This window comes from Chelonia mydas, chromosome 2 (genome assembly GCF_015237465.2).
Source record: "Chelonia mydas isolate rCheMyd1 chromosome 2, rCheMyd1.pri.v2, whole genome shotgun sequence".
In the NCBI taxonomy this organism is placed as follows: Eukaryota; Metazoa; Chordata; order Testudines; family Cheloniidae; genus Chelonia; species Chelonia mydas.
Genome location: NC_057850.1, coordinates 160,776,816 through 160,799,627, shown reverse-complemented (window position 1 = coordinate 160,799,627; position 22,812 = coordinate 160,776,816). Strand labels below are relative to the sequence as shown.

The window sequence follows — 22,812 nt, the reverse complement described above, 5'->3', positions numbered from 1 at the left end:
AAACATAAATAAAAGGAAATGAATACAGCCAAACTGATATAAAAGCCACTTGATACAATGTTTTCAATATCTTATATCTCTATTGAAACTAAGAGCTAAATGGATGCAGCTCCATTAGTAGAGTTTTGTCCCTTAATATCACCAGAGAATTTGGGTCTAGACAGGCAGTAAATCTTTTATTCTTCCCTATATCATCTCATTCATCCTCTTGCCTTAGTGCTCTGTCTAATACTATCCAGGCACCACTGCTTTCGGTGAAAGCCAGGAATTAAAATATCTCATGTGCTCTTGTCCACAGTCTGTTAGTAGCGAAGAACCCAGGCCATTGAAACCCATTGCAGCCAAAGCAAAGGGAGACCAGATAAGGGCTCCTGTTGATCATAAATTGCTCCTAGGCTATGGTAACCCATAAAACCCCCTTACATACTCACATATACTATCTAATATAGTGACCATGCACTTCTCACAGCAACACACCTGCCGCTGGATACATGATAGGCCTTATCTATGGCTTGCCTCAGACCTTGGAAGTGTGAACACCACTCCATGTTCCTGGATAGGCCACTATTTCATTAATACTGAAACTAACGACCTTCTCTATGTTCCTGGTCCCCACCCCTTTCAAGTGATAGGCACATGCCTCCACTTCTCGCTGGGATGGGATCCTGTGATCCAACCACTCTTAAAATGGGTCTTTGTGTTACATCCCCCTGGCTGCCAACTATGATATAGAGCAGGCCCAACAAACCTGGCCCCTGAAAGTTTTTCTCTTTGAGAGTCTGTGGACAGTAACAGTATGCAGTGACACAAATGGCACTTCAAAACAAAGTATGATTTATTTGTCAAGAGGTGCAGAGCATTCAGATAAATGGATTAAAAACAACAACAACATGTCTTGCCTACAATTGGCATTCCCCTCAAGCCCCAAGGTATTCAAGACAGCCTTAGTGCCCCTCTTCTCTTCGGGACCAAGTTCCAGCTTATGACAGACTCCCGACTGTCAGTCAGTCTGTATCAACCTGCAGCAGCTGATAATTTCCCCTCTCTCTTTCCACAGGGCAGTTCTTTTAGATGATCAGTGTCTTTTGATCTGTAGGAACTCAGCCCTGGCAAACAGCCGTGTAACCCAGGTTGGGGCCAAGGAGTTGCCTTTTCACAGCTATTAATTTGATCATTGTTTGAGTGTTTGTTGGGATGTTCCTTATCTGGGCCATTGTGTTGCCTTTCCTGCCTGGTTCCTGAGACAGCTCCATCTGGTCTAACATCATGGCAAGTAATCCATCACAAATTAAAATACAAATGCATGCACGTTATTCATAAAAATAATAGAGATATTTCCTGGTTCTCCCAACTATGCACTAACCAAATTACTTCACCATCAGAAACTCTTGGTTCCAGAAAACTTCAAGAAGACAATGGAAGAGAAATCCACACAACTGCAAGACTACTTGTTGACAATCTGTAACCGACAGCGAATAGAAAACATTGACAAAGGAGTTCGAAAATGAGCCCTGCCCTCATGCCTTCCACACATGCCACTGTGGTTCTCTGATGAATGACGCAAAATGAAGCAAAACAGAAGTTTGTAGTGCCTGGGGCACAAAATCCGCTCACAGCCGCTGTCCATGAACAACTCAAGGCTCACCAGCAAGGCTCATGCTGCAGCCATAAAGGAAGCAAAACGTGACTCTCCCTCAAACATACAATCAATCAAATAATGGCCAACAGAACTATTCCATGCTATGAACCTGCTAATCAACCCAGAGTGCCTATCTCCATGCAATGTAGAGATATATAAACACAAAAGCCTAAATCCTATCCATTCTGAATAGTTCTCATCTTGCTTTGCAAATAACGTCAACCAAATTAGAGTGGGTTTCACTGAGACAGGGATACAACCTAGGAAACATCTCCCATTCCATCTGCCTTAATGGAATTTTAACCATTCTCCCAAATAGAAGCCCTGGACACTTCAAAGAAGCTCCAGCCCACCTGCTATAAATCTGAACCCCCTACTCCTCATACAAGTCTAGTGACGAACACCTGGCCCCACCATGATAACTGGGATTATCAATGTCTCCTTCAAAGTCAGCAAGCCACCAGGTGCCCTAAACGATACAGTATCAGCAAACAGAATCCTGAAGAAATCTACACTTCGTGCTATCCAACTACTGACCACTTTCCAGCCCTTCCTTTTTCTGGAGGACATTGAAAGGGTGGTGGCATCCCACCTTCGGCAGTACTCATCCTCAGCTTACATCCTGGGTGCCTCACCTTCTAGATCCAGAAGAGGGCACAACAGAAGACAATCTGGCTAATGTTGATGTATAACCTTCTGGCACTGGACTGAAAACAAACCTCTCTGCTAATACTGTTAGATCTCTCTCTGACCTCTGACATCATCGTTCATACAGTGCTAATGATACGTGTGTCAGAAGCTGTAGGGGCAAATGCAGCAGCATTCAGTTGGACGCACTCACTCCTAGTAGACAAAACTAAGAGAGCTGTGATGCAGAGCCCTGCAAGGCTCACTATTCCTTTCTCCGCCACTTTAATTTGTACAGGGGACTGTCTGGAGAAATTATGAGGTGCCCCAGATTCATCTACCACCAATATGCAGAGAACATGTGTCCCGCTCCACCAATGCAGCCTCTGCTTAGGTGTCCTAATGCCAGAAAGAGATGAGCATCTGGCTTTAGCTTAACCCAGGAAAGGCAGGAGTAATATTTATAGAAACCAGGGGAACACTTTGAGGAATTTGTCAATACTCTAATGTTGCCAATGATCAAGGGCACTGGGTGTCAGATTGTCAAACTGATGTGGAGCTCTGGGGCCACACAGGACTTATCATTATTCTCAGTCATGAAGACTGTCACAGCAGTGAGGAATGTCTTATTTCCATCTTTGATTGGACAAGGAGTTGCCCCTTTTTTATCTTGGCAAAAGCCATAGGCAAGGTCCTCTTTGGTCTCCTCCATGTTAGAACTACAGGAAACTCATTCTACCCTCAGAATGCAACCACCAGGACAAAGATGAAATTGCCATAGTACTTAGCTACATGCCTTCTAAACAACAACGGCCAACATGAATTTATCGCGTCTGCCTTCATGGACTCCACTGGCTCTCTGTTCACTTCAGAACAGGTTTCAAAGACCTGATCCGGATCTATAAAGCTTTAGTGGATGGGGGCCTGACTATTTCTGAGACCACCACAGCCCTTGCACCCCGCAAGACAGCTAACCTCCACAGGGATAATGTAGCTGGAGGGATCTGTGTTTAGACTATCAGACACGTTGGGAAGAGCTGGGATTCAGAAGCAGGACCATGGCTGTGGAAGTCCCTGCTGGAAGAGTTTAGACTGCTCCCAATCCTGATTGCATCAATGTGTAAAACTCACTGTTGCTAGAAAGCATTTCTTTAGGAATAGCATGGATAAATAAACAAACAATAATACATAAAATATACTTGAAGATCTAAATCAACAGTTTTCTGTAACCTGGTGGAATGTAGAGAGAAAGCACCATTTATTCTGAAGTCTTTTGCTTCTTTATAACGTTGTTAGATGGTTTGCACCGAAGTGATAGGTGCCTTATACATACCCAAGACAGCATATTATATGTAATTTTACACATGCAAAATAACTGCACAAATTGATTTATTTTAGCATGCTGAAGTTGGACCCTTAGACTTTCCCTGAAACACTGATTTGTTTGTGTAATGAGTAATAACTCTATAAGAGTTGTACTTTATAAGAAATGAGATGTTTTATAGCTATAGTATCAATTGATTGATAATATTTGTTCAGTTTGTTTTATAAAGGGCAAATGGACAAGGCTAAATCATATATATGTGTTTATGGTTTGCATCAGTAGACTCACAAGGTGGGAAAACCCCATCTGTGCTTGCAAATACCGAAAAGTCCATGGGCTAAAGTCCATTCTCAGTTACTGAGTGAATTCTGGAATAAAGCCACTGAAGCCAGTGGGCCTGAATCTGTTCTCACCATCATTTGTGTAAATCAGGAGTAACTCAGTTTGACAGTAGAATCTGGCTCAAAGAGTTTAATACAGTGACTCCAAAATACACCAGTGTAAGTCAGAGCAATATTTAGCCCATTGGGAGTTGCATCCATACAACTAAAAACAGAATGAAACCCACAGGTCCAGAAACTGATCTCAAATGAACTTTGTACTGGTATAATTCTATTGACTTCAGAGGAGTTATTCCTGACTCACACCAGAGTATGAAAGTCTGGAAATCACCATGTGCGCTGTGTGGCATTGCTGTGTTATATACTGGGTGGTTCAGTTTCATTTTCTTCACAAGGTTTATGTAGAACCACAATTTAGGAGAGATATGGAATGTATTAGTAGAAATCTGGCATACCAATAAAGGGACACTGCCAAGAATATTAGGCCTCACAATTTGATCCACAGTCAGCCTTAAGGGTGGCTGACTGAGCGAAAGCACTGGGCCCCAAAACCTCTGATATGCTATTGGAATTAAAGGTGAACATTTATCCCAAAATTGCTTAGGTGCAAGTTTTTTGGAAAGGGCTAGAGGAGAGGTAGATGGGCCTAATTCTGGCTAACCTAGATCCCGTTTGTTCAGAGGTCAACTGGAATTATTATTAATTTGTCAGAATATAATGGAAGAGGTCATCCAAATTCTGTGATTTTTTCAAATTAACGCTCTTAACACTCCTCTTCAAAAGAAAACGATGTATGCACATTTTATTCTTATAAGAAGAAAACCACACGTGAGGCGATGTGCTCTAATAGCTGTCCAAAGACTTGAGATGCAGCACGAATCTTTCCACTGCAGTTAAAGAAAACATGGTACGTATCTCTTTAAGTTGGCAAAACGGAAAAAAAAAAAAAAAAACATAGCTAGCACAACTTGCAAACTGCTCCCAGGGCAGCACTGCAACTTCAGCTTGTTTCAGCGAAAAGGCTAAAAATATAGATGAGCACGTTTACCTTTCTTAACCTTGCTGCTCCAGCGCCAGAGCGAATGGCCTCCATTAGGGCCTCCCTTGCCTCCCCAGGGTTACTTGTAGCAGTGACAGGAAGTTTAGGAGCTGTCATTGACTTGTGGCTGGAAGGAGGTGGTGGTGGCGGCGGCAGGACAGGTGGAGGGGGGATCCAAAGATGCTCTGCCTGAGAGGCTTCTTTATTTTGCAAGGACAGTTCCGCATTTCTAAAGCTCTGCAGCTCTTCAGAGGCCGATGATGAGATCTACCAACGAGACAGTTGAATGTGATTAGTGAATATCTGGCATAACACTAAATTGTAATTACTTGACACTTTTATTTCACCACTCCCAATTTCAGTTTGCTCAACTGATATAAAACACGTAAAACTTTTGCTTGCTCATTGGTTTAAACATCTGTTACTACTCTCTCGCATCACTCAACTGGGCTGATTACCAGGACCAAGGACTTGGCATTGACTGTGTCTCAGAAACTCAATCTTTACTTTCTGTGAACTCTAGCATCCTGTAACTCTTCTTGGTGTTTAAGGTAAAAGGCTGACAGTTGGACTTGGTGTGAGTTTGGGAATGACTGTAAGGATTTTGGAATCAAAAAAATGTATTAGGGCAGCTGTAGGCACTAGGGAATCTCGTTTACTTATAGTAGTCTGTGCCGTGTGGTGGTAATAATGGACAACAGAGAGAGAGAGAGAGAGGGAGAGAGAGAACTTTGGATCTTCACTCTTAAACCTACCTTCGCTTTAGAATTGTTCTTAAACATACAATTTCCATCCAAATTAAAAAGAAATAAAACCAGAGAGAACTATTTGAAACTAAATGGGGCAAACTGACTGACTGCTTTTCCAATAGAGTTACTTTGGAATTCCTTAACCTAAAATTGCTGCATGAATTTATATGTGCAGAAGCCTGTTCTAATATAAACAACCTGGTGGGGGGCTTGCTTGTGCTTTTTTCAACAGCCTTTTGTCTTTAACAATATGCCTAATATCTATTAATAAGAACGATAATGTCATAAATGTCAAGAATTTATTTATCCTCAAAGTGTTTGGCAAACATTAACAAATTTATCATCACAGGACAAATGTGGGACTACAAAGTAAATATTATTATCCCCATTTCATAGATGGGGAAACTGAGGCAGAGAGTGGCATGTGAATTATCTAAGTCCAAAGAGGGAGACAATAGAAGAACAAGACCTCGGGAGCACTTGTACTCCATTTCTGTACTCTGTCCGCTACAATACATATGCACTGCATTAATTAGTACAGGCCACATTGTGTGAAAAAGTGATGGGTGGTTCCTAAAAAATAACCTTAAAAATAATGCAAAAAGCCACGCTTCTTTACTGGAGAAAATAATTTGAAAGAATCTCTCTGATGATACAACAACAATTTATTTTCAGAACTTCCTTCACATGGATTCTCAGCTATGCCCAAGCAGTACACAGGGCAATTCAATAGCGTGTGCGTGCACAGATGTGGCCTTTGCCTTCCTCAGTCCTGGAATGGCTGTGTGCCAGGCTGCTCTTTCACTGCCTCTGGTAACATACTGTGTTGTGGGGTGTCAGTCTCAGAGGAAGCTGTCTATTCTATTTGCCCCACGAGTAATGAGGCATTTACGGTTGCTTTGAGGATAATGAAGTAATATAGGGAAGAACAGGGACGTTATGTGGTTGGTAGACATCCAGTGATCCCCAGCTGTGTGGATAGTTGGTAATGGTTTGAGTCACTGCATCAGGGAGATGGGACACTTCTTGCCCAATACACTTCCTTGGCTGGGTCAGTGAACTGAGTGAAGGTTCGTGTTAGAGCAATTCAGACTCTGGCTATTAAAAATAAGAGATGCCTTAATGGTTAGATAAATTCTTCCAACAGAAGGAGCCATCTAGCTGTGGGGACACAAGTCAGATTTTTAGTTAGTCGCATACAATTCCATGTATACTTTCATTGCACCTAACTAATGACCATAAATACAGTGTGCATGTGGAAATCAAGTATTTACATGCACATATGTCCAGTAGGTAGATTCCTGGGGTATGTTGACCCATAAGTTAGGTGGGGTGCAAACTGCATTTTCCTACAATGAAAAGCTTATCCATAATGCCTAAGCCTGTGAAAATGCTGAGCTGAAGATTGTTGGGTTAAGTATCTGGAGCGTGCAGTCCCATATTTAACTAATTTGGGTTTACCTTGATTTAATGTAACCATCACATAGCCCTCAGCTACCAATGTACAACTCTAATGAAGTCAATGAAGTTCTATAGCTGTGTGCAGAATTTAGCCCATAACGTAAACATTACATGTCCTGTGTTATAATTTTTTCTAAGGTCTTCTTGTTCAAATACAAATTACTTTGCATCATTCTAGGTCACCGTGCATCCAGCACATTCAGTAGGAACAACCAATGAGAAGAGCACTGATCCTATTTATCTATTTCACCTTTTTTAGTCCTGAGGTGCCACTGTGGCCTCTGATTGCTGCCAGCAGGGCTGAATGCTCATTCTCTGGCTCGGCATATGAGGATTTCTTCTGACTTCCGTTTATCATGCTGTCTGAACTCTAGAGTATGAACAAAATAGACACCATCAAGTTGTTACTAGATATTTACTTCAAGATAGTTTGAAAACACTTTATTAAAATTGTTCGAAGCACATATCTATACTTTAAGCTCTGTTGGCCTGGCAGCTTGGCTTCCTTTGGGCCTGATTCTGCAGCCCATATTCATAATGCATACTACTTACTTAAGCAAATGGTCCCACTGAGTTAAATTTTGATCAGGAATGCAGAATCAAGCGCTTTGTGTATTGTGCAGAATGCCAAGCACAGTATTAGCAGTTAACAAATAATAAATCTTGATGATATAAAGTAATTGTATATCTTTCACGGACGTGTAGCTAAATGTTTCCTATATACTGCACATTCCGATGTTTATATAACTTTCAGGAATACAGGTTAGGATTTTAGGTTAACCTCAATTGCTTCTCTCTTTATACTGTACATCTGTATTCCTCTGGTTATTCTAACTAGTGCAAGTGGCTATGCTATTCCATAACAATATACAGTATGTGCGGAATAACCAGTGGCCTGGTTCTGAATTTTGCTATTATAAATGTTTTAAATATTACATGTACTACAGCTCATGAACAAGAGTACCAGTTATAAAACAGGCTGGTGTCTACTCCAGTGAATGCAGGCTTTCTCCAGTTTCAAAGGCCTAAATGAAGTCTCCACTTTACCTTTCGGAGTTTTTCCTTTCCTCCTGCAGTCTGAATAGCTTCCATTAAAGTGCTGTGCAGAGATGTATCTTTTGGAACTGGTTTCTGAACAATGGGTTTAAACTTCTTCTTTGGCCCAAAGATATCCGTCTGTACAGTGACATCAGATTTATTTATACTGTCAGGCTTCTCATCCCTTTGAGAAATGACGTGGTTATTTACAGGCATAATATTTAGCTCTGACAATGCTTCTGAAGAATTAGTTTGTATATTGTTAGCAGGATGCCATTTAGTGGGCCTCAACAATGAGCTGGAAGAGGATGTAGGTGTTGGGAGATCAGGTGATGTGAACGATGAGGAAGAATTAGTACGGTCCGTCTTCTCACATTTCTGATCAGACAAAGGATGTGTGTTTTTATCAACTATGCTGTGTTTGCTGTTAAAACTGTGATCACCTTCTGTAGTGTTGTTATCCTTTGAAGAGGATTTAGTAAATGGTACACTGATACTCCGTTTATAGAAACCTACAGGGGTTGTCTGATTCAGTAACCCGATGTTCACTGCTTTGTTTTCCACAGCAGAATTATCACCAAGCGTCAACCTGCTATTCGATGCTTTGTGACTGCAAGTAAAAATATTTGAATAAGAGTCTCTCTTTTCTGCTGGTTTTATTTCCATAGGGCTGTTTTTGGTCATAATAATGCACCCTTTGGGGAGAGGTTCTGTTCCAATTTTTATCAATTTTTCTTCATGATTATTCTCCTCTTTATCATGCTTCTCTATCAAATCAGTCTTAAACATAAGTGGATCGAGGCGTTTTGCAATAGCAGAGGCAACATAATGGCTTGAAGTTCTTTTATAAGGCTTTAGAAATGGGAACTCTGTCTTGTCCTTGTTAATTGTTGGGGACACTGATGTGTTTACCTGAGACTGTGAGGCTGGCACAGGTGGATTGATTCTTTCGAGCTCAAAATGCCTTTCAGCCACATTTGAAGTTACTGGTTGAGATGGTATTGGTTTTGCATCTGTTAGAGAGATAGGTTTGCTTTCAGATTTTGAATTAAAGGGTTTGGAGCTCACAGTGACTATTGACTTTTTAGAATTATGTTCTATAGACTTGTCAGATTGTTTTCCTGTAGAGTTTGACCTCCAGAATTCCTTTACTCTCCTAATAAGAGGTTCATCAGTTTCATTGGAAGAAATATCTGATGTGTTTTTCTTACCAGCATTTGGAGTCATCAGGTTGCCTAGGTCATCTATCTTAATGGCACCAGTGGAGAAGGAATTATCTCTATCGAAGTATTTTATTTCAGGTTTGGGAGGGACAACTTTAAAGGTTGTCAGACCTACTTTAGGTTCAAAGCTTGTTATGGAACTAGGGGCACGATGACTCCACAGAGGTGGTGACAGGATATCTTCTTTCTCCTCAGTTGTTTTGGTTGATGGGGGCTTGACTTCCAATTGTGTGTGCACTTTGTTCAAGAATCTCTCCTGACTATTTTGTTCATTATATTGATTTGTTTTCTCTCTTGCTATGTGGATTTGAGTCTTAGGCTTGAGGTGAGAAGAAATCAGCATGGGTTTGCATTCCTCAGAACTAACACCATGTTTATAGCTGTTTTCCAATCCCAGGTTGTTTTCATTTCTCTTTTCAAACGAGGATGTAAGAGACTCAAACATCTCTCGCCTCTGTTCTATGGGCAGGGGTTTAAATACATCGTCAGAGGACTGCTGGTGAATTAAGTCCATGGATATACTCAGAGATCCACCATCTACATGTTTTTTATCAAAAGACCCTGCACTGTTATTATTTGTAAAGTTCCCTAAATTAATGGAATCAGCTGAGATATCTTCATCATCTGCATTAGGGAGTAATGCATGCTCTTCATCTTCAGTTGGACCTACTACGTTAATATTCAGAATCTCATCTATGATTGTTACTGGAACACCAAAGGCAGCATCCTGAGCAGTGTCTGCATCGCTGAAATGCGGGCTGGACACCCCATTTGTGTGGTTTGATACAGAGTCATTATCTGCTTCGTAATGTATACCTTCCATTGCTGCAAAAATGTAAACAAAAACATTCACAAATTGGTCAGATATATGCAACATCACTGTCAGTTACTCAAAGATGGTTTAGAAAAATCAGCAAATCAGGATTTTGATCATACTTACATAACTTAACAACATACCTGTTCACAAGTTTCCATACGTGTTCCTGTTGTAAGAAAAAGCAGTATCTGCATACATTTTACTGTCTGCTTGATGATTACCATCTGCCTATTGTGCATGCACACCTCCGGATGTGGTCAGTGGGAATCATATATGTGTAGTTGAGGGTAGAATTTAGTCTACTGTTTATACCTTAACTTTCACTAACGTCTCAGTGACAAACACTTCACTGCAATACTCCAAAGGAGAAGCATTTCAGAAAAATGGCAAACATCTCTCTATTATGATTTTCAAACCTGGTTAATAAAAACAATCTGTCTGAGGGACTACCTCAAGCAAGCCAACAAAGACACAGAACTTACATTTCCTTTTCTACCATCCCACCTCCCATCATCATCCAGGAATGTAACAATTTCACTGTGAAAGGAGCTATTGGGTTTATTTCTTCTTTCAATTGCTTTGGTGTAAATCAAGAATGATTACACTCAACTTAATGGACTTGAAATGGTATAAAACTCCCATAAATGAGATCCCAATCAGGCCCACTGCATTCTAAGATGCTGCAAAATTATGAGATTTAAAAAAGGGTTCACATAATTTTGCATCAAACAAAACTGTGTGATATTTGATTTATCACAGGTGGTTAGGAAGCAGGGTATTTCTTTGTGATGACATTTAGTCTCTTTTAATCTATTCTGGTCAGGATTTTAGAGTTTTAACTTTAAACTACATGTAGTAATGCAGTTGAAATATCACACAGAAAACATCCCCCCTTCTCCATTTGATTCTGACAAAATATAAGGAGTTTGTATGGTGTAAAACGATAGGATCCTGCTACAAAGCAGCAAACTACATATGGCACATTGATCACAAACATAGTGCCAAATTCTCTACTTCCAGTGAAGTCAGTGAAAACATGCCAGCAGAAAATATGGCCCATAAAGTACTACCTTTCTGGTAGCAGGCACTCATATACAGTGATGTCCATATAAATATCTGGATAAATAGATAATAGCAGCCTAAGGATACTGATTTGATCTAGCAGCAAAACAATATGGGTTGGAGTAGCAGAAATGTATAGTGTGGGCCAAATTTTGCTCACAGATACACGTGTAGCTCCCAGTGACTTCCATGAGAACCCTGCACATGCAGCGGGCAGAAACTGACTCCGTATATTTTTGCCATGCCTTACTACTTCTGTAGCTGACACAGTTCCCTACCTTCTAAATCTTCATCCAGTTCAGTCAAAGTCTGTCGGAGTCGTGCAGCAATGAATACGTCCTCATTGTCATTCTTAGCTGCAGTCGTTTCTTCATCTCTGCTACTAATTGAAAGAGAAAAATGGTGGGGTTATTTTTGCATTGTCACTCTGAAATCCATTCTCATTTCAACCCCTTTGGTTTCCCTGTAGATGTGCAGCGCATACCCCCAAAGAACAAAACCCACGCAGAGCTACAGGCACGCACCATACTGGTACAACCACGTCTCTTATTAAAGTATCTTTGCACTGTGGGGTCTTTGTGGTTTCTCAGTGTGCTGGTGATCAAAAGATTAGGATTAATAAAGTTTGTCACAAAGAAATGGCTCGGTTTCACTGTGAAGTCTGTACAAAGGAGAGCGCCCAAATGGAAATTGTTTGAATATCTGTGTCATTTTAAAGCAGGCTGCTACATGTATTGTGCACACAATGTATATACATATGAATTGAAATTAAAGATAAATACAATTAAGCTCTATTAAACATCCATTTTTCATTCTGAGGGGAGGAAAAAGGGGTAACTAATCTCTTTGGAGACATTTCTAATCGTATTTATTGTAAGCCTGATTTTTCTCTCAAATATAACAGTGTAATCAACAGTAATGCCCCTGGTTTTAATGAACTTATGCAATGGTTTAAAATCAGTGTGAAATCAGAATCAGGCCTCATATTTTCTCCACTTGTCTTCTTCTTTTCTTTTTTTTTTCTATATAAATACCAATGATATTTGTGTGACAACAAGATCTTTGTTCCTTAGAGGCGGAATCCTGACCGCATTGAAGTCAGTGGGAATTTTGCCATTGACATCAGTGGACCCAGGATTTCACCCTAGGAGTTTGTTTATTCCTTCTCCTTATTCCTCACTTTAAGTCACAATTTGCTAGTCTGTGACATCCCAGTAATAATTTGTCCTTATGCTTAGATTACCAACAAAATAATTTCCTGCTTCAGCCACTCTCAAATCCTTTCACTGGCTTCCCTTTGCCTGTCAAACTTCTTATCCTCACCCAGGCACTGTACAACTAGCTCCTGTCCACATCTGCTCTGTTTCCATTTACTCCCTCACCCACTACCTACACTCCTCCCAAGCCTCTTTCCTGTATGTTCAATTTATGCTGTTCTCCTCTTCCACCTTTGTGCCATCTTCCATGCCCCAGTCTTATTCTTGAAACTCTTTCCCTTTCCTTCTGCCCCTAATGGTGTCATCCTTCTCACTCAAATCCATCCTTGAAAAATGCTACCTTCTGGGAGGCCCTCTTATTTTAAAAATACAATAAAATGTCCTGCTTCAAGTAAAACTGTTCAGCAAATCATATAAGTCTGAATTTGGCTGTCTGTGTTTGAGTCAGACTGCAGGGTACTGCTGAGTGTCAAGCATCCTCAACTGCCATTATAATTAACAGGCACTCAGCACTTCCCCAAAATAGGCCTTCTGAGTTTCAGTGGGTTCTAAATTAGCTGTTATCACCCAAGAAAGAGATCTGGGAGTCACCGTGGATAGTTCTCTGAAAACTTCAGTTCAGTGTGAAGCTGTGGTCAAAAAGGCTAACAGAATGTTAGGAACCATTCAGAAAATGAGACATAAAATGAGACACAAAAAAAGAATACAATGGAAATGGAAAAGGGAGAAGGGCAACAAAGAAGATTAAGGGTATGGAACTGCTTCCATATGATGATAGACTAAAACAATTAGGACTCTTCAGTTTAGAAAAGAGACAGCTAAGGAGGGGAATGTGATAGAGGTCTATAAAATCATAAATGGTGCGGGAAAAGTGAATAGAGAAGTTATTTACCCTTTTATACAATACAAAAGCCAAGAGTCACCCAATGAAATTAATAGCTAGCAGGTTTAATACAAACAATTGTGAAAAAGTGTTTCCTCAGCTAACTTGTGGAACTCATTGCCATGTGACATTGTGAAGGCCAAAAGTATAACTGAGTTTTTAAAAAGAACTAGATAAGTTCATGGAGGGTAGGTCCATCAATGGCTACTAGCCAAGATGGTCAGGGATGCAACCCCATGTTTGGGGTGACCCTAAATCTCTGACTACCAGAATTTGGGAGTGAAAGACAGGGGTTGATCACTCCATAATTGCCTTATTCTGTATATTCTCCATGAAGCTCTGGTATGGGCCACCGTTGGAGACAGGATACTGGGCAAGATGGATCCCGGTCTGACCCAGTATGGCAGCTCTTATGTCCTTATAAGAATCTACCAGAAGCCATTTTGTTTTTGTTTATTGAACTTGGGCTGCAAAAAGTCATTTTGCTATTGCCCTCTGAAATAGACCTCTGAATTCAATTTTTTGGGTTGTGTCTCCTGTTTCTATTGTTGACTTAATTAACCTCTTTCAGCACATTTACTTTTTATGCCATTTTGTTGTTATATAAGTGTCTCCTACTGACAGCAGAATGAACTGAATAATGAACAGCAGAATGAACAGAATCAATGTCTTTTAAAGTTCACCTCTACTTTCTTGCTTTACTGTGTCAGCATTCCTGCAGCTCTGTGCTTAAATGCACAGTTAAATTCCTTTAGCCCGATTCTCCTCTCACTTACACCAGCGTACATCAGAAGTAACTCCCCTGAAGTTATATAAATTGGTATAAGTGAGATCAGAATCAAGCCCCCGGTCTATGCCAAATAAATAAATAAGCTCCAGAACATTTTTCAGATGTTTGCCATTGCCAAAGACACCAGCTCAGTAAAGCATTTGACCATGTGCTGAATAATAATCGAATTAAAACATAGCACTTTAACACCTGCTTAACTTTAAGCAAGCAGGCATGCAAGTCCCTCTGAAAGCAATGTTTAAGTGCCGTGCTGAACTGGGATCAAATCCGGTAACCAAAATCCATTGTTTAAATACAGAGAGAAAGAACTGACAAACCAAAATGTTATATAGGAAACAGACTGCAAACAGTATATATACATTGCTTCAACAACACAATGGGCCAGATCTTAGGAAGTGCTGATCATCTACCGAAGTCAAGGGGAGTTGAAGATGCTCCACACGACTTGGGATCAGGCCCTACCTGTCTTAACCATCAGTCACATCGCAATGCTTATGTTAACCTGGGTTTTCTTGTCAACAGACCCAGGGAAAGGCAAGGGAGCAAGAAAAGACAGGTTCCTCCTCATCTGAACTACAGGCTGAAGAAGTGAAGGCTCCAGTGGAGAAGCCAGAGGATCCAAGACCCCAATCTTACAAAAAACATGAAGTAAATGGAATTAATTATTTGAGAAAAGTTACCGAACTATCTAAGCTCTTTGTAGGACCAGGCCTAAGCAAGGAGCTTGGTTATCCAGATACAGTGCAGAGCTCTATTATGAGTAGGTTCTCATACTGTGCTCATCACTGTAGTATCTAAGCAAATTCCAGTAGTGCACTAAACCTCATGATTAATGTCATGTGCTGTTTGTTCTCTCGTCCTCTTGACCCCAGAGTCCAAACTATTTCTTCCCGTTTTATGTATAACCCCTCGCCCCTGCTCCAAAAAAGTATTACTCCCGGGGGAATTCTATGCCACTGCGCAATGCAGAATTTTGCAGAAATTAATGTTGTGCAGGCAGAATTTCCTTTCCTACACAGACATGGGCTGCAGTGCTGCTGGCTGCCATTAGGGGTCGCTGGACCCGACAGAGCCCAGTTCACACCTCAGAGACACTGCCGGGGGGAGGGGAAGGGGGAGGGAGCAAAAGGGTTCCTGGCAGCTGCAGGTCCTAGCACGCCCTGAGGGAAGGAGAGGGCGGTGCGCAGGAAACTCTGTGCAAGCCTGGTACCGAGCATCAGACTGTTTCTCCCTCTGGATCCCTGTGCTCGGGGGGTGAGGGGAAAGAGAGAGGCGGGTGTCTAGGCTGGGCTCTGTGGGGGTAGGGGTGCAGGTTTCTGGACCTCCTGGCTAGGCTGGGGGTGGGGGGGGGGGGGGGGGGGAGAAGGGGGCAGAGAAACAGGAACTGGGTTGTCATAGGGGTTTCTTTAACTCTCTGTTCCTGGGGGAATTTTTGTGTGTGTCTGTATTGTTACTGACATACTTGCTGACAGATATTTTGAAATAAATTACCAAAATAATTGAAACTGGCGTGATTATGTAGTGCTATTTTGACAAATAAAATTTACAGAATTTTAAAATATTGTACACACAATTTTTATTTTTTTGGTACAGAATTTTTAATTTTTTGTTGCAGAATGCCCCCAGGAGTAACTTATTATGCTTTATTCTGACAGTGTTCATTCAGTCTCCTAAAATACATAGGAAAGTGGCATTACAGACAGAAAGTCTAGCGGATTGTGCTCAGGGGCTAGGAACCAGAAAGTCATGAATTCCAGTTCTAGCTGTAGTATGGACTCACTGTGTGGTCTCAGGGATGTTGTGTAGAATCCAATCCATCTCTCATTGAAATCAGTAAGAGTCTTTCCAAGATGCTGGATTTGGCCCTTACAGCTAAATTATTACTTCCCCTTAATAGGCACAGAATGGGCCGGGGAAGCAGGGATTTCTTCCCAATTTCTCTGTGCACTTGTGCAGTGACAGAGTATTGTCTGCTTCCTAACCTCTGTGCCTCAGTTTCCCTAGCTGTAAAACTGAGATAACAAAACCTAACTCATAGGAGTGTTATGAAGATAATTAGTTGCTTGTACAGTGCTTTGGAAATGAAAGTACTGTACTATTATTATTTTTCTCTTAAGCATAAGGCTTTAGGGAAGGTGCAATTTTTTGTGCATTTCTTAATTCTAACAAGATTAATTCTTCTCGCCCACAAAACCCTCCAGTGTCCATATAAAAATATTAGGGATCTTCTCGAAATTATCATGGTTTTGAAATACGTGTGTGTGTGTCTTGGGTGAGGGGGAAGGTCTAGGGGTTTCCAGTAGCTCACATGACATATAAATATGCTTAAAACAAACTTTTCACACGACAGTATTTAGCAAAAGAAAACAAAAGAGCCTTTAATTTCTTTTTAAACCCTCCCTCCCGACCCTTTAGCCTTTTCTTTTGTTGACAGTTCTGTTTTGGCTAGAACCCAAGACAAACATAAGATTTATTCTGATATTGTGTTTTACATGCTGGATAAACATTAGCAATGGCATTTTCTCACACACTTTTTTTCATTCGGGAAAGAACATGATAAACTTTAGGTTGCTTTTCTCATACAATACAAGGTGCTGAAAATTACAGCACTGCTGAGTTTTTAGCTAAGCTAGAAAGAGCAAACGTGCATAGCTCCAGGACGCTGCTCACTATATTCCTTAGGCAGATTAGCAGAGATCCATGCAAGAGCAAAGGATGGAGCGCAGCAACTGCTCACCTACTGACTTCAATGCTCCACTGAGCTGAGGCCACAACATGTGATTATTTCTCCACAGTCACTCTCTCAGCTGGAGACAAAATGAAAGTTACAGCAGCATTTTGTCAAATTAGCACCACAGAAGGAGGACTTTTCTGTGAAAGTTTAATTCAAAGGGGGAAGAGAAAAAGCTCAGATACATCTAGTCATAAATACTGCTTTTCTTTTTAAACAGTTAAAGGCACTATAATTGCAGTCAGATACGCTGCCATTATATTATATTTAGAGCAACTTCTTTTGGGTTTTAGCACATGATCAATTTAACCCAATTGTGAACTAAGAGCATTGGAAAGCTTGATATAGAGTATCAGATGCGGATGGCTGCAAAACAAGAACAGTGTTGCTGAAAAACACAATGGGTAACGCAGGGCTATGTGAACTGCCTTAAGGAGACAGAACAGTCATGCTGATTTTCTACCCTCATCCAGTAATATCAAAAGACCCAGGTTAGCGGTTCCCAGAATGTCCGTTCTTGGCACAAGGCTCATCAATGCTAAATAATCATGGGCCCTATCTTGAAAAGTGCTGAGAACTGATGATTTCCACTGAGGGGGGCTACTTGAATGGGTGTTGAGAGCACTTGGCACCTCACAAGAGGCACTCAGTAGCTTGCAGGAACCAGCCTGATATTTGATGTAGCAGGATGATCCTATGATTAAAAACAACGGGCAGGGACTCAAGAGACTTAGCTTCAATTCCCTTTTCTGCCACAGACTTTCTTGTGTGGTCTTGGGCAAAACACTTTCTCTATGCCTCAATTGTTCATCTGTAAAATGGGACTAATGATCCTTCCCTAGCTCAGAGAAGTGACGTGAGGAGAAATGCTTGGAGGACACACAGGTAGTACTATGGGAATGGGAGCTACATAAGCAGACAGATATTGAATGAATTTAGGCTGCCCTGAGAACATGGTTTTGAAAGAGCATCCTTGTGAATAAGGCTTTCTATTTAAACTAAGTCACAGTGGGGACCCCAGACAACCTCCATGTATTGTATTGCCGTTTGGACTGGCTTTTGTGATGAATGTAGCTAAATGCTTTTTAATAGTGGAAGTAGCTGTTTTCCAAATTAGCCAACAGTCCTCCAAAACCTTTGAAAGCATTTGTTTTCCTCTTCATCTTGTCAGAGGTGAAGGGGCTTTTTGATTTGCCATTTGAGAGAGAACGCGAAGGCTGAAAAACAGCACAGTTAGGCAACCACAATCCCAGAGGGCAGCCTACAGTTTGACACCTCCAATTCTGACCCCCTCCCCCTGCCAAAACATTAGAAAATGATCTCCTTTGCCCCTAAGTCTACTCCCGCCTTTCTGAGGTGCAAGTGAACTTCAGTGTGAAAACTTTTAATGTTCCAGCTTCATATGACCAAAACCCGCAAACAGTGCCAAATTGTATGCTGTTAATGTACTGGAAAGTACATTCCATTTGGGACCGGTTAGATAACAAAGTCATCATTTGTCTTTAATGCAAGGTTTCTGAAAGTGACAGGCAAATAAAGAAAAGAAAAAACATTCGGTCTGTATTCTGCCATTGTCTTAATGCCACATATCCCTGCTTTTCGTGTTGTTAAAGGAGAATAAAAGGCAAGCAGCACTCTCTTTTTGGACACAGGAGAGTTTGGTTATCAGGTTTATTGGAGTGTATTGTATTTATAGGAGGGTAAAAGTGTGCACAAAGGTTGAATGCATCTATTTCCCATTCTCGAAGAGAAACTGGCTTGTCAAGACTAGGATATGTGGGCCCAGTTCTGTCCTCAGATATATAAGCATTACCACCAAATGATTGTAATGGGAACTGCATGAGTATATTTGAGAGAAAAACTGGGTTGCTTCTTTGTAGCAAAAATAATTTACATTCCTGCTATAGGTCTCTTTCCTGTTCACTAGTCAAAAAACACCACACTGAAAATAAAAATGTTGCTGCTTAATATATATTACTGCTTTGCATTTCTAAAGGCCTTCCATCTAACATTATCCGAGTGCTTTATACACAAACATTAATGAATTAACTCACAGTATACCACTTCTCTTGCACAGAAAAGAGTTGCAAAAGAGACAAGGCAGGGACAGGTTGGAGAGGGTGGGGCAGAAGGGGTCAGGCTTACAGGAAATGGGCAGAACAGTCTGTCCCCACTAGACACACGGACCTCAAGAGCCTGGAATGGAAGCCAAGATTCCAGAGTCTCCCCTTTTCTTTGCTGTCAGCAAATATGTGCGAAAGTGAAACTCACCGGGAAAGCGTGTCTCTCATTCCCTTCTAGTGCTCGTCCACATACAGGATGGCAACCCACTAGTGCTATCATTTACTTTGTTAGCTCAAGTTGCAAAGGTCTGTGTGGTAGATCTTAAGGTTCCAACCCTCTAATGACCCATGTGGGGATCAATATGATGTCACAAGATGGAAATTCTCTTTTTTCATTTTGCTTTTTTAAAAACTAGGAAATTACACGCACAAATCTATGTTAAAGAAGTTTATTAAGGTTGCTAAGTCACTCACTCAAATGTGAGGAAATGTCAGAATTAAAGTTGTCCAGGCAACCTTAATTCAGCTCCCTTGTGCATATGCATTATGATAGTCTTTAATTACATGATCACATACTATTTTTTCTACAGTGCTCCACCTCATTTAGTGCACAGGATGGTCCAGTTCTAGATCTGGAGCAGGGTTTTGTAATTAAGGAGGCTGTTGCCTGTAGGACCCCTACCTCATTTGTTGGTGAAACTGGAAGATGTGTAGTGAATAAGGCAGGAGCCTGCAGGAAGAGAAATAGGGGGTCTCATGGTTAATGTGGCCTTGGAGAACTGAACTCTATTCTTGCCTGCATGACAGGGTTCCTGAGTGATGCTAAACAAGTCACTTAAATCAAACTTGTCATAGACAATCACTAATTGGTGTGTTCCTCATTTTCTGGGTGCCCAACTTGTGGCTCTGGGGCCTGATTTGCAGAAGTGCTGAACAGAGCAGGGAAAATAAATGATTTTTCAATCTGGGGGCTGAACCAAAATATCTAGAAAAAAATGGGCTTGATTCGAACCCATATCAATTTTTTGGATTTTTTTTTTGTCAGATTGAAAACTTGAAAAATATTGCTTTTGAATAGATCAAAAATATTTTGGTCAACTGAAACCAATTTTTTTTCACGTTTTTTGGTTCAATTTGGACATTTTTGGGTGGTTTTCACCTTTGTGTGTGTGTGTGTGTCTTAAAGAATTGGTCAGATTTCAAAATAGAATGCCACTTCAAGATGAAAAAGCCAAAATGAAATGTTTCAAAACAGTCAAAGGAAAATGTTTGGACTTTTTTGATCTTTTCCCCATAGTTTTTTGGCTGAAACTATTAGTCAAATTTGACCCAAATCTGCAAATGGTTTTGGAGCCCCCCCAAAAGCATTTTTCAGCAAAAACGTTATTTGCTAAAAACATTTCACCCAGCTCTAGTGCTGAGCACTGAGAATTGCAACTTCAAGGTCAGCAGGAGCTATATTTGAACATATTACGGGCTATATACTGCTAAATACTCTGAAAAAATCAGTTCCTAGGAGTCTGAAATGGGAACCCAAAATTAGTGGACACTTTTGACCTTAATCTCTCTGTGTCTCAATTTCCCATGTATAAAATGGGGGTAATGCCAACCCCACACCTCAAAGGGGGGCTGTGAAACTAAATTAATTAGTATTCAGGAAGTACTTGGATACAAGAGTGATAAGCAACATCGATAAACTCATGAGGAAATTAATAATTCTGACTTCAGAGCAGGGTTTGAATAGTGTGCAGTAAATAAGGCATGGGGCCCCAAACTGAGCAAAGAGGATAAAACAAAAATATTGAATAGCTGCTCATTAAGTGAGCACTATCCATCCTGTGCACAGAATGAGGCCAGGGTCCTGCAGAAAAAATAATATGTGATCGTGTGATTAAAGACTATGTCATAATACATACGCACAAGGGGGCCAAATGAAGGTTGCATTGGCATAGCCTAACTTTTGACTGCTTGATTTTACAACCTGAATAATGTTTGTTTATACAGTTCCACACAGTAGGTGTGCATGATGCTTTGCAGGCATATAACACTGACCGATCCTTGCCCCAAGGAGCTAGCATGCTGACACCAAACAAAACGATGGGAAAAGAGGGGGTATGGGAGGACAGGAGTTACAACTGTAAGAGATCATGAGATGTGTTTATTGCTATGTATGCAACATTTTAACTTCTCTGTGGTTTGCTTATTATTCATTTAATACTATATATTAAAATTTTGTGAGCAGGTACATGATGAGACGCTAATCAAAAGAAGTCAGTTGCAAAGAGGAATATTAAGGAAGAGAGTTAGACTGAAAGGGTGTTCAGGGTCAATGCTTAATGATGCTTACAATAATTTTTTCTATTATGGTAGATCCTAAGGCCCCCAACTGAGATTGGAGTCCATTTGCTAAGCATTGTGAAAACACTTTGGCGTAGATCAGGGATTGGCAACCTTTGGCACATGGCCCATCAGGGAAATCCGCTGGCGGGCCGGGCCGGGCCGGTTTGTTTACCTGCAGTGTCCGCAGGTTCGGCCGATAGCAGCTCCCACTGGCCTTGGTTTGGGAAGTGGCGGCCAGCACATCCCTCGGCCCGCGCCGCTTCCCGCAGCCCCCATTGGCTTGGAAAGACGAACCGCGGCCAGCGGGAGCTGCGATCGGTCAAACTTGCGGATACTGCAGATAAACAAACTGTCCCAGCCTGCCAGCGGATTTCCCTGATGGGCCGCATGCCAAAGGTTGCTGATCCCTGGTGTAGATGTACCCTGCTAGCTCTGCTTGAGATGCCACCTAAAAAGAGCAGTGAGGCCAGGGTAGCATGGTGGCAGCTTGGGCTAGCCAATTGCGTATAACTGCCCGGACCCCCTATGGATATGTACTAGGTCGGCTAGCCCAAGCTGGCACTCATGCTACACCAGCTGCACTCCTATTTTAAGTATACTAGCTCAAGCAGAGGTAGCAAGGGTATGTCTCCATGAGCTGGGAATCACACCTCCCAGCTTCAATGTAGCCGTACCCATAGCAAGAAACAACCCCAAAAAGCTTACAATTAAAACAGACAAATGGCAAGAGGGAAACCAGAGGCACAGAAAGGTGAAGTGACTTGCCCAAAGTCACCCAGCAGGTTGATGGCAGAGGCCAGAATAGACGGGATTCCCAGTCCAGTCCACTAGACTACTTAACCCCAAAACAGACATGAAATTATATTTTTGAAAAGTAGTGACCCGGAAAGCTGTTCAGTGTGCATGGGCAACGCCCCGTGAAGGCAACAGGACTCCAGCATGAGTACCTGGCAAAGCTGGGTGCAATTTTGCGTCCAAAACTTTTTCCTGCCAAAAATGCAGATTCGGCAACATCAAAACATTTCACAAATGTGTGTCGGTATCAGTGAGCTATTCCTTTTGAAAAAGGAACAAAGCTGATAAAAAAAACAAAAAACATTTTGTTCAGACATTTTTGAAAATAAATGTTTTGAGTTTTGGTTCAAAACCACTTTTTGTTCAGAAACGTCCTTTAATTTTATTTAAAACACGTTAAAATGCTTGAAATCAAAACAAAATGTTTTGTTTGACCCTATATTTTTTTTCCCCCCTCATTCACCAGAAACTTCAAAATACTTCATTTTTGGGTTGATCCAAAAATCTCTCCCCCCCACGGCCAATTTTTTGGAATTGCCAGTGAAACAAAAAATCCATTATTTGCACAGCTCAAGCACTTGGGTCACCTGCTGGAGCAGCTCGCAGGATTTGGGGTCTTACTTTGAAATCTCTCTACCCTGCGTATTATGGATAGTAAGTACCCTATAAGGCC

General features: G+C 41.2%; 1 protein-coding gene across 13 annotated transcripts in view; it reads right to left on the bottom strand.

Annotated features, from left to right (window-relative positions):
- The window catches only part of COBL (cordon-bleu WH2 repeat protein), a 334,912-nt gene that overhangs the window by 2,628 nt on the left and 309,472 nt on the right, over positions 1-22,812 (bottom strand). For 11 of the 13 annotated variants that reach the window (XM_043540443.1, XM_037889941.2, XM_037889936.2 and 8 more), the window contains 4 exons: positions 11,599-11,702; positions 8,228-10,266; positions 7,431-7,550; positions 4,980-5,237 (listed from right to left, as the gene is read on the bottom strand). In XM_043540443.1, the coding sequence (XP_043396378.1) occupies positions 4,980-5,237; positions 7,431-7,550; positions 8,228-10,266; positions 11,599-11,702 (2,521 nt within the window). The remainder of the gene's footprint in view (positions 1-4,979; positions 5,238-7,430; positions 7,551-8,227; positions 10,267-11,598; positions 11,703-22,812) is intronic. The other 2 variants (XM_043540438.1, XM_037889938.2) reach the window with 1 other exon arrangement.